This window comes from Rhinatrema bivittatum, chromosome 3 (assembly GCF_901001135.1).
Source record: "Rhinatrema bivittatum chromosome 3, aRhiBiv1.1, whole genome shotgun sequence".
In the NCBI taxonomy this organism is placed as follows: domain Eukaryota; kingdom Metazoa; phylum Chordata; class Amphibia; order Gymnophiona; family Rhinatrematidae; genus Rhinatrema; species Rhinatrema bivittatum.
The window spans coordinates 249,332,306-249,345,042 of NC_042617.1; the positions used below are offsets into that span (position 1 = coordinate 249,332,306).

The following is a 12,737-nucleotide window of genomic DNA, read 5'->3' on the forward strand; positions in this document are numbered from 1 at the left end:
ATCCCCAGAGCTGCCCCTCTCCCATATACATTCCACAGAGCCCCCTCCCATCTCCTATCATACGCATCCCCATCCCCCACATGTATATCCCCAGAGCTGCCCCTCTCCCATATACATTCCACAGAGCCCCCTCCCATCTCCTATCATACACATCCCCATCCCCCACATGTATATCCCCAGAGCTGCCCCTCTCCCATATACATTCCACAGAGCCCCTCCCACTTCCTATCATACACATCGCCCAGAGCCAGCATTGATGGGGAACTCCCACCCCGCTGAATGCTTGAGGTGCCACTTACACTGGCAGTAACTCTGGCCAGAGTCCTCCATACCTAATCCCCAGGCTACCCCCATAAGTCCCTACCTTACTCCTCTTATCTGCAGTCATGCAGAAGTTTCCGTCTGCAGATTTGCCTTCTTTGCTCCTCTTCATGCTCCTCTGATCGCTGCAGTCTGTGGCAGCAGAAATGGAAGCCCTGCCTATCCTATGCTGGAGGAGGGGTGGACAGACCAGAAGCTGCACCAGCATCACTAATCTGTGGAGCTGACCCAGGCTCCTTGTCTGTCTTACTCCTCTCTGGTGTCCTTCTCTGCGGGCCACAGGAACAAGCAGCAGGCTTCCTGTCTTCTGAGTATAAAAAGGAAGGCCTGGCCATGGCTGCCTCCTGCTGGAGAAGGGGCCCACAATCCAAGTTGCTGCCTCCAACAAGCATAGCTGGCTGCAGTTACTGGAACGGATGTGGCTAAGGAAGGTGAGAAATTTTTTTTGGGGGGTCAGGACAAGCCACTGACCCTCAGATCTAAAATGTGCTTACCTCCATTCCTAAAGCAGCTCCCCCTCTAAGAGTAGAGACACAAAATGGGACAGCAGCTCTGGACACCAGCAAGGGGCAGCAGCTCAGCAGTGATGTCACCGTGCTTTGTAATTTCACCATTGGCTGCTCCCTGTCATGTGCTGATGCTAGAGATGCACTCAAGGCCATGGAAGCTCAGTAGTGATCTCACATGTGCTGGGAAAGTACCACTGGCAGCTTTAAATGCAAATACAGATATGTATTCTATATTATTGTGAGCTTCCCTGAAACATCTTGCTCTATGCTCCATTACATTAGCAGGGTCATTTAAATACATGGAGAGGCTCCAAAGCATTACAAAATATGTACATTATTCTATCAGAAAGTATAATGAAACTAGGAATAATGGCCCAAAATTGAAAGATGTCCATTTAAGTAAGTTAGGCCTGGATTTTCTAAGGTCGCAGACCTTAGAAAATCCGGCAGTAACGGGGGAGCGGGGGGCGGGCCTGTGAGAGCCGGCAGTGATCGCACCTCCGCGGTGCGATTGCTGCAGGCTTTCACACCCAATAGTGCCACCGTGAAAGGTGGCGCTATTGGACGCGATACTGGCAGCGATAAGGATTCTTACCTTTCGCCGTCAGCGAAGTCATCGCAGAGTCCGCCCCGAGGCTGCCCCGACTCCTTCCCTTCTGGTGCGGACTCCGCCCTGATTTAGGGACTTTTTGCATGCGATACCTTTGGAAAATGACTCCCTTAGCTTGATATGACTTTCCCTGCTAAGTTACAAGCGATATTCAGCAACATGGTTATGCCGTTGAATATCCCCGTGCAAGCCGCTACATAGCCAGATAAGTTATATCTGACTAAGTTAAACCTGCATAATTTATCTGGCTAAGTCTAAATATCACTACTTATCACTATCTAGCAGCTGCTGATATTCGGCAAACCTCTAGTAGCCGGATATGTTCTACTTATCCAATATTGAAAGCGTAGAACGTCCTTTCAGTATCGGGCCCTGTAAAGCTAACTAAAACATTTATCTTGCAGTAAGCCTATTTGTGTATGAGATACCTTGAAATGTAAATACCTTCCGATTTCTTCCTTTTATTGCACAGCAACACAAGAGCAGTTTTGGACTTACTAATTGGAAGAAGCAATACAACATGTGTGTTCTGCACATGGCATTAAATTTAAAACACTTTCATGATTTTTGGAGAGCAAAGTGATTGATGATGTAGTCAAATGCTAAGCTATAAAGTTTATCCCATTTCTCTGCACCTAAGGCTCAGTGCAGACAGTTTTTCTTGTGGCATTTTTTGTCCATAGTACATTTGTGCTCTTTTTCAGCCATGAAAATGAAGTTTCTTCTGAGCAGCTGTTAGCATTAGACTCAGCAGTGAAATCGACACTATCATTCAGCGCATACTTTAATTAGCATTCATGGCAAAAGCAGGCATCTCCATAGGATGTAATAAGGGGGCGGCATGCAAATAAGATAAGTGCAGAAAATCCATGCAAAGCTAATATCTGCGCAGACATGCATGCTACAATGCGTATTGAAATCCCTATGCAATAAACTGCGTATAAACCTGCATTAATGTGGTGGCCCATGATTGATTCTCATTTAAAAGCCTTCCCCTTTCATAAGACAGTAGTGAGTTCGTGGTCCAGGAGTGGGGCTGAAGGTGGGTAGAGCAATCTCTAACCCTTTCATGATCTGATCTGTCAGCATCCACAAGGGAGCTATAATGGCAGATGCCAGTGTGCAGGGTAAATGTAGCAGAGATTTGGAAGGGGCTACACAAGCATTCAGCATTTCTGACAAGTGCCTGTTCCCTCTCCAACCTCTCTTCTGGCTTCTGCCGCTTAATTTTTCTATCTCTAGACAGGCGCTCGCTTACACGTAATACCTGCCCTAACCCAGGCACTAAAAAACCTGCTTAAAAAATCCTGCACTAATGCCAGCACAGCTCTCTGCATTGCCCATGAATGGTTAATTGTCTCCCATGCAGCAATAGAAGAGCCAGATAGTCTGCGGTCTTCCCATCCAGAATTCTTTATGAGGAAGCTTCTGTGACACAGGCCCCATCCGGAGGACCCACCATACATGCTGTGCTGAACACTGAGATTTTCAGCCAAAAGATCCATCTTGCACGGGAGAACAGAGTTGGAGGAGTAAAGGGTTTCATAGGGAGAGCCACACAGGAGTCTCTGCCCTTGGAGAAGAATTGGATTTTGGAAACACATCTGTAACCTTGGGTAGTTTTCTACTTTTGTAAGGGAGACACATTTTAAGTAAAGTGACCCCATTCTACACTAGGAACCTTAATTCTACATCCTTGAAAGAAAGGACTTCTCATAGCTTGAAACACTGAGAAACATTTACATGAACTTAGTCACATATGGATTTTATTCCATGGACATGAATGCAAAAGAAAGAATTTGTGTTTGGTGCCAGTTTGTCACCACTGAAGATATAACCCAGTACATTATTTTGTTTGGAACACCCACCCTGAATATCCATAAGAACATAAGAAAATGCCATACTGGGTCAGACCAAGGGTCCATCAAGCCCAGCATCCTGTTTCCAACAGTGGCCAATCCAGGCCATAAGAACCTGGCAAGTACCCAAAAACTAAGTCTATTCCATGTTACCATTGCTAATGGCAGTGGCTATTCTCTAAGTGAACTTAATAGCAGGTAATGGACTTCTCCTCCAAGAACTTACCCAATCCTTTTTTAAACACAGCTATACTAACTGCACAAACCACATCCTCTGGCAACAAATTCCAGAGTTTAATTGTGCGTTGAGTAAGAAAGAACTTTCTCTGATTAGTTTTAAATGTGCCCCATGCTAACTTCATGGAGTGTCCCCTAGTCTTTCTACTATCCGAAAGAGTAAATAACCGATTCACATCTACCCGTTCTAGACCTCTCATGATTTTAAACACCTCTATCATATCCCCCCTCAGTCGTCTCTTCTCCAAGCTGAAAAGTCCTAACCTCTTTAGTCTTTCCTCATAGGGGAGTTCTTCCATTCCCCTTATCATTTTGGTAGCCCTTCTCCGTACCTTCTCCATTGCAATTATATCTTTTTTGAGATGCGGCGACCAGAATTGTACACAGTATTTAAGGTGTGGTCTCACCATGGAGCGATACAGAGGCATTATGACATTTTCCGTTTTATTCACCATTCCCTTTCTAATAATTCCCAACATTCTGTTTGCTTTTTTGACTGCCGCAGCACACTGTACCGACGATTTCAATGTGTTATCCACTATGACACCTAGATCTCTTTCTTGGGTTGTAGCACCTAATATGGAACCCAACATTGTGTAATTATAGCATGGGTTATTTTTTCCAGTCTAATTATTTGGTACTTACAGGCCTGGCGCTACCGGGTGTGCATTCCGTGCATTTGCACAGGGTGGCACACCCAGAGGGGTGGCAGAAAAAGCAGCCTTTGAGGCCGCCGGTGAACCTGTCTTATTGGCGGACCTAACCCACCAGCGGCTGAGAAGAGGAAGAGGCCCGTGGAAACCGCCAGTAGATCGCATCCCACTGGCGACCCAGGTACAGAATGTCTATGAGGCCACCAGTGAACTCCATCCCATTTTATTAGCTTTTTTGATCATCACAGCACACTGAGCCGACAATTTCAATGTTTTATCCACTGTGACGCCTAGATCTCTTTCCTGGGCATTAATTCCAAAGATAGAACCTAACATTGTGTAACTACAGCAAGGGTTATTTTTCCCTTTGTGCATCGCTTTCCACTTGTCCACTTTACATTTCGTCTGCCATTTAGAAACCCAATCTTCCAGTCTCGCAAGGTCCTCTTGCAATTCATCACATTCTGCTTGAGATTTAACTGCTCTGCATAATTTTGTATCATCAGCAAATTTGATCACCTCACTCATTGTACTCCTTTCCAGATCATTTATAAATAAATTAAAAAGCACCGGTCCAAGTACAGATCCCTGAGGCACTCCACTGTTTACCTTTTTCCATTGTGAAAACAGACCATTTAATCCTACTCTCTGTTTCCTGTCTTTTAACCAGCTTGCAATCCACAAAAGGACATCACCATCTATCTCATGACATTTTAGTTTTCTTAAAAGTCTTTCATACAAGTCTTTCTTGAACACCTTCTGCAAATCCAAATACACCACATCTTCCAGTTCACCTTTATGCATTATTCACCCCTTCAAAAAAATGTAGGAGATTTGTGAGACAAGACTTCCCTTGAATAAATCCATGTTGGCTTAGTCCCATCAAACCATGCCTATCTAAATGTTTTGTGATGTTATTCTTTATAACAGTTTCCACAATTTTTCCCAGCACTGAAGTCAGGCTGACTGGTCTATAGTTTCGTAGATCACCCCTGGATCCCTTTTTAAATATCAGGGTTACATTGGCCATGTTCCAACCTTCAGGTGCAATTGATGATTTAATGATAGGTTACAAATTAATTGAAATAGGTCTGAAATTTCATTTTTTAGTTCTTTCAGAACCCTGGGTTGTATACCATCCGGTCCAGGTGATTTACTACTCTTCAGTATGTCAATCAGGCCTACCACATCTTCTAGGTTCACCGTAATTTGGTTCAGTTCATCTGAATCATTACCCATGAAAACCATCTCTGTAATGGGTATCTCTCCAACATCCTCTTCAGTAAACACCAAAGCAAGAAATCGTTTAATCTTTCTGCAATGGCCTTATCTTCTCTATATGCACCTTTAACCCCTCGATCATCTAATGGTCCAACCATCTCCCTTGTAGGCTTTCTTCTTTGGATATATTTTAAAAAGTGTTTATTGTGAGTTTTTGCCTCTACGGCCAACTTTTATTTCAAATTCTCTCATAGCTTGTCTTATCAATGTCTTATATTTAACTTGTCAATGCTTATGCTTTATCCTATTTTCTTCTGATGGATCCTTCTTCCAATGTTTGAATGAAGATCTTTTGGCTAAAATCACCTTTCACCTCACCTTTTAACCATGCCAGTAGTCGTTTTGCCTTCCTTCTTCCTTTCTTAATGCATGGAATACATCTGGACTGTGCTTCTAGGATGGTATTTTTTAACAATGTTCATACCTGTTACACAATTTTTACCTTTGTAACTGCACCTTTCAGGGATTTTTAAAACTATTTTTCTCATTTTATCAAAATTTCCCTTTTGAAAGTTTAGCCCTAGATCCGTGGATTTACTTACTGACCCCCTTCAAGTCATTAATTCAAATTTGACCATATTATGATCACTATTGCCAAGCGGCCCCACCATCATTACCTGTCTCACCAAATCCTGTGCTCCACTAAGAATTAGATCTAAAATTGCTTTCTCTCTTCAGTTTCTGAACCAATTGCTCCATAAAAACTGTCATTTATTCTATCCAGGAGCTTTATCTCTCTAGCATGCCCTGATGTTTCACTTACCCAGTTAATATTTGGGTAATTGAAATCTCTCATTATTACTGCACTACCAATTTGGTTAGCTTCCCTAATTTATCTTAGCATTTCACTATCCATCTCACCATCTTGGCCATCTTGCATTTAGTCTCATGCAGGATCTTTATCCTGTTGGACTCTATACCATCCTGGACATAAAGAAGCACCCTGCCACCAAGATGCTCCTTTCTGTCATTGCGATATAATTTGTGTGCCAGTATAGCACTGTCCCACCACTGTTCCACCATCTCTGAGATGCCAATTAAGTCTATGTCATCATTCACTGCTATACACTGTAATTCTCTCATCTTACTTCTTAGACTTCTGGCATTAGCATATAAACATTTCAAAGTGTGTTTTTTGTTTGTATTTACATTCTGCTTTTTAGTTGACAGGGATAAATTGGAATCTTTTAGCTCAGGTGAGTTTTTATTATAGGCATTTGGCCTACTTTTCTTATTATTGGAAAATCTCTGTAGGGATGCCCTAACTCTAATGTTTCAGCTTTCCCCTTTGTTCTAGTTTAAAAGCTGCTCTATCTCCTTTTTGAAGGTTAGCTCCAGCAGTCTGGTTCCACCCTGGTTAAGGTGGAGCCCATCCCTTCGGAAAAGACTCCCTCTTCTCCAAAAGGTTCCCCAGTTCCTTACAAAACTGAATCCCTCTTCCTTGCACCATGCATTGAGACTCCAGAGTTCTGCCTGTCTCTGGGGACCTGCGTGTGGAACAGGGAGCATTTCAGAGAATGCTACCTTGGAGGTTCTGGATTTCAGCTTTCTACCTAAGAGCCTAAATTTGGCTTCCAGAACCTCCTTCCCACATTTTTCTATGACGTTGGTGCCTACATGTTCCACGACAGTAGGTTTCTCCCCAGCATTGTCTAAAATCCATCTAGGTGACGCGTGAAGTCTGCCACCTTCGCTCCAGGTAGGCATGTTAACAGGCGATCCTCACACCCACCAGCCACCCAGTTGTCTACATTCCTAATAATCGAATCACCAACTATGACCACCAACCTAACCCTTCCTTCCTTGCGAGAGGACAATGCATCACCTAGAAAGCAGGTCCTTGCTACTGGATCATTTCCTGCTGCACCAGTTTGATGCTCTCAGATCACGAGACCTTCTTCCTCCAAGGCAGCACCAGGGCTGCCAGTCTGGAGTTGGCTACTATGTCCCTGGAGGTCTTATCTATATACCTCTCTGTCTGCCTCAGACATGAGAGCCTGACTGGTGGTGGTGGTGGTGGTGGGGGGGGGGGGGGGGGGGTTGTGAATGGGAGCCTGAATGGAGGAGGGGGGTATGTGAATGGGAGCCTAACTGGTGGGTGGGGGGTGGTGATATGTGAATGGGAGCCTGACTGGAAGGTTGTATATGTGATTAGGAACCTGTCTGGGGTATGTGTGTGTGTATGTATGTATTTCTGTGTGCATGGAACCTGACTAGTATGTGTGTGTGAGGGGGGGGGGCGTGGGGTAGGAATATGTCTGGGTCTGTGTGTGTGTGTGTGTGTGAGTGTGTGTGAATGGGAACCTGTCGGGAGTGTGTGTGAATATATAGAAACCTGTCTGGTGTGTGTATCTGTATGGGAACCTATCTTGTGTGTGTATGTGTGTAAATGAATGGGAACCTGTCTGGGGCATATGTATGTGTGTGAATGGGAACCTGTCTGGGATTGTTTGTGTGTGTGAAGAAAATTTGTGCTGCCTCACTAATCCATGCCTTACTCAGGATGACTGGAAATAAAACGTTTCAGGTATGGAGAGTGGTGAATTTTCCATCCTTATTAGTTTTAATTATTGGATGTCTGTGTCTGCCATTTAGAAATAATTTATTATTTGGGAAATGTTTTAAATTTTGTATGAGCTCTTAATTATTGGATACTATTCTGTTCCTTAGATCATTGGAAATATTATTTTTATAAATATGGTTTTACTAATATGATTTTATATTCCTTGATTTTATTGTTTGATGAATGATTTATGAGCACTGCTGATGTTTCTGTTTCTCCATTGCGGTATTGCATACAGAGTCTGGCTTCTTGTGGTTTGTGTTTTCCGGTTCATTTTCTGTTTATAATTTATAGTCTCTGAATTTGGTGAGAGTAAGTCTGTCTTCTGCATGTTTCATTGAGGTGGGGTATTCTGTGTTAAAAAAACGAGGAGGGGGGCAGCAAAGTAATTATTCGTACAGAGCAGTAAAAATGCTAGCAGCGGCCCTTGGTACTTACACCCACACACAGCCTACACCTATAGAGAAATCACCATCTATAAAGTTGTCCGAATGCTCCTTGGGCGTCTACCTCCCCCGCAATTGGATAATCTAACGGCAAGGATGTTGAGACTGTGTAAAGACTTAGCCCCAGGACTGAGTGTGACCCCTGCTTTCTCAGTACATCCTAGAGGCGCTACATATCTAGAAAAGGTTGAATCTTCTTTTATTGAATGGGCAATGTATTCCTTTGCTAGGAAATGTGCTCTTCTAACTATATCTTTCTTTTTTGAGATGCGGCAACCAGAATTGTACACAGTATTCAAGGTGCGTTTCCTATCTCTTTGTTTTTTCTTGCTAATTCTGTCTGTCTTCCTTATCCTGTCTTTTTGCTTTTGCTAACTCCTTAGAGAACCAGATTGGTGTCTTTTTCCTGTTCCCCTTGTTGACATTTCTTCAGAGTCAGTGCAAGCACTTGTGCCCTACTCCCCCACTACACAGCTATGCATCAATGGTGGCTCTAGTACAGAATCCCCCTCTCCATCCCTGAACCACAGAATCTCCCTCTTTTTCTCCCAGCCTCCCATCACCCCTCCCTCCACCAGCACCTCCTTTTTCCTATTTCTAGCCCCTGTTTTTCACCTCCTTCTCCCCAGCCACACTTTTCCCATCCCTTGTCCCTTGCAGCTCCTTCTCCCTTCCCCCTTAGTTCCAGGAGCCCTCTTTCTCTCTCTCTCTCTCTTCTCCTCAGCCTCAGCACCCTTTCTCTTTCTCCCAGCACCCCCTTCCCTCTCCCCCAGCCACCACCCCACCTGTTGTCCTCTCTTGCTTCCTCAGCTCCAGCAACTCCACCCAGCAGCCCCCTCCCTTTTGTATCTCAGCTTCAGCAGCTCTCTCTCTTCCTCTCACCTGCCCCCAACAGCTTCCTTCTATCTTTCCTCTAGCCCCAGCCTCATCTATTTGTTCCCCCTCCCTACTTCCTACTGGGGCCTCCAGGCTCTGCCTTCCACACAATCATCAGCATCTGTCTCTGCAAATTCAGCCCGGCTCTTTGCTCTCTCCTGGGTTCCACCCCCAACACCGGTGATGTCTTTTCTGGGCCTGCTGCAGAAGCTTTTGTGAGATTGGGCCTGAGGCAGTAAGCTGGAACTGCCCCACAAGACTGATCAGCTGTTCACAGTGGGATCCAAAGGCAGTTTTGGGGCAGTGCGCTGGGGGGGGGAGGGGTGGGGGAGCATCGTCTGGCAGGCTAGGAGGGTGGATCAGCAGCATTGTTCAGTTCTGTGGGCCACTGGTGCAGCTCCAGTGCAGCATTTTTATTACCCCCTCCATTTTGGCATTAAAGATGACTGCCTAGTTTGCCTAATGGAAAACCCAGCCCTGCTTGTCATACCCCAGGATTTGTTGCTCTCTTTGCAGTCTTTCATTACTGTATTAATGTGGAACCCCTTTGGTCTCCTTCTAGTATAAACACAAGAAGTGAGTCTAGAGTGAATTCACATTTGCTACTGCATTAAATATGTACATGAAAATAGTGTACGTGTAGCTATTTTGATAAGAACATCTTAATAACAATAAGAAAAAATACAAGCCAATTTGATGGTAAGGATGGCCTAATAAAGCTTTTCAATTATTTTATTTCTTTACATTGAAAAATCAAAAGTTGATCCAAATGTGTTGCAAGTATGTGATCAATACAGAAATAGGAACTGAACTAGATACACACATAAAGTATGTGTATATATTGCAAACATAAAACTGGAAGCTTGAACATGACATGAATGCACACAAAAAACAAGTTCAATACAAATTCATGCGGTGAAACGGGGTGTATTGTACGCCATGGCCGTTGCTTCCGCGATGATGTTGGCACACTTAGGCCTTGCAGTAAGTCTCATACTTCAGCTTTGCTCCCAGTTTGGTTCCTCCTAAGTATTCTTTAAATTTTGCATCCATTTCCTGATTCTGAGCTGGAGAGAAGAGATTCTTCCAGTCTCCAATGTCACCTGCGAGGAGGAAGTAAAGAAGAATAAGAAAGATGGGTGGTTCTGTGCTTAATCAATCCGCAGACGTTTCTGCACCTTGGAACGTTCGATGCTGGGGGTGACCTCTTGGCTTAGTAGCAGTGTGCAGGAGATTGAGCCTCCCGACCGTTTGCAGCCATCAGATACAAGGTGTATTACAGGCCTGGGGCCCCAGAAGGACGACTGCTTCTGCAGGAGCAATCGCTGCCAGCCCAAAAGGAAAAGTAAAGGTTTCAGTGCTAGATAGCTCCTCTAGCATAAAATACTAAACAATGAATAAAGACACTTAAAGGTTTCCTTTTGTCACATTATTATGGATGCAAATTGCTAGTAAATGTCCTCTTCTGGCATCTCTCTATACCAGGGATGGTGAAACGTTTTACAGTTGGTGCCATTCAGTTCCAAACATTTGGAATTATCAGACTGGTGGATGCCAGTGTCAATGGGACTTTTTTTTAGTATTTTTGAATTGGGACATCATCTGGCTGAACAACTGGTTGTGTGTGTAGGGGGGGGGGGGGGAGGGGGGAATGGTGCCAGGAAGAGGAAGATCAAAAAAAAGGTTGAAATTCATGATTGCAGTCTGAAATTTTACCTTTTCGGAAAAGAACCTGACCAAATTGGCCATGGGTCTCCCGGGATTTTGCCTTCATATTTTGAAAAGAGCCTCTGTTTGCAATCTCCTGGATCTGATCTGGAGTCAGAAGAAACCCAAAGAACTCGGCAATCTGTTTCACTCCAGCCACCAGGTTCTGAGAACACAAAGGCTACAGTTGAAGCTGATTTTGTTAAAATGGAAGCGTACGTGAAGGAAGGCTCTGGCCAGGTGAGGAAATCCTTTTGCAGTAGTATAGCAGTGTGCTAAAGTTAAAGAAGCAATAGTGGGGAGACTGGTATGGCTGAAAAAAGAAGGGGGAAAAGATTAGCACTGTCAAAGCAAAAGGGATTGCGGAAAAGAAGACAGGGAAGTCCTTCTGGAAAAACCGAGAGGAAAAGCAGTATGGCAAAGATGTGGGCAGAAGAAGAGCCAGCTAAACCTGTGCAGCGAGGTGATCAAGGCTTTTTACAGGTGTGGCAGGGAAAGGAGGGATTGTAAGAATGAGAGGAGAAAAGGAGGAATGTGTGGAAGGCAAGGAAAAAGCAGAAATGCGAGGCAAAACATTTTGCTCAGGTTCACTGAAGAAGGCATTAGAGAAGGAGTTCAGATAGTAGGAAGGGGTACTTATAGTAGTGATATAAATGCTGCACATTTACGGAGCAGAGTATTTGCATGGAACTAGCAAAACCAAAAATAGCCAAAACCCTAGGACAATGATCTTCACCATTTTTCAAGTAGGGGCACTTTGGCCAAAAAGAAAGTCGATGAGAGAGCCAGGACGGTTGTAGGACAAATCGGCCAGCAGGTGGGCAAGCAGGGATTCCCCCTTCAATGATTCAGCCAATCAGAGGTAGGGGTGGGGGGTGTCCCTCTGATACTGTAGCTGGCCTGACTGTTCAGGTGCACTCAGAAAAACTGGTGTAACCAAAACAAAGCCTGTTTGCTCGCACTCTATCTCCCCCACAGACTGTCTTCCACCGTGCACACTCTTTTACAGTCCCATACCAGCCAGACTCAGCTGATGCTGGCTTCTCCCGCCCGTCAGTCTCTAGCCCCTCCAGGCTGTCTCACACTCTCCCAATACCTTCTCTAGAGGCTTGCTGCTGGCACCATCTCTGGAAGAGCTGTTTTATTTTCCTCTGGCACAGCACAGCTCTTAGTGAGTTTGAGGTACGCAGTGTCCAAATTCCCAGGCTGTTCTCACAGACTTATGAGATCGGTATGGGAGTTTGGGCACCACATGGTTCATATTCACTGAGAACTGCCCAGTGCCAGAAAAAAAAAAAGAAGCAGAACCAGCACTAAGCATCTGGAGAACTTGGGGGAAGTGTGCATTTTGGGGGAAGAGTCAGGGAGCCATGTTTAGGGTCCATGGGAGTTACTACTGGCTTTCAGTGAAGAACACTGCTCTAAGGTATTAAGGCAAATCTGAGGAGTTCTGAAGGATCGATTCAATCAATATTTGGAGGCGGGAATGATTCCGTGGAACTGGAAAAAGGGGGTTGTTGTTCCTCTTCTTAAAAGTGTCACTAGGGAGGAGGTGGAAAATTATATGCCAGTTAACCCTCACTTCAGTGATGGATAAATTAATGGAGACTACTCAAGGAAAGAATGGTGACTGTATCTTGAATCCAGCAGGATGTGAGGCAGCATGGTTTTACCC

General features: G+C 44.5%; 1 protein-coding gene across 1 annotated transcript in view; it reads right to left on the minus strand.

The window, feature by feature from the left end:
• Positions 1-10,083: 10,083 nt before the first annotated feature.
• The window catches only part of LOC115088734 (sulfotransferase 6B1-like), a 40,226-nt gene continuing 37,572 nt past the window's right edge, over positions 10,084-12,737 (minus strand). Inside the window, exons 5-6 of the mRNA XM_029596972.1 lie at positions 11,072-11,228; positions 10,084-10,458 (exon numbers count right to left, since the gene is read on the minus strand). Of these exons, the coding sequence (XP_029452832.1) occupies positions 10,328-10,458; positions 11,072-11,228 (288 nt within the window). The 3' untranslated portion in view covers positions 10,084-10,327. The remainder of the gene's footprint in view (positions 10,459-11,071; positions 11,229-12,737) is intronic.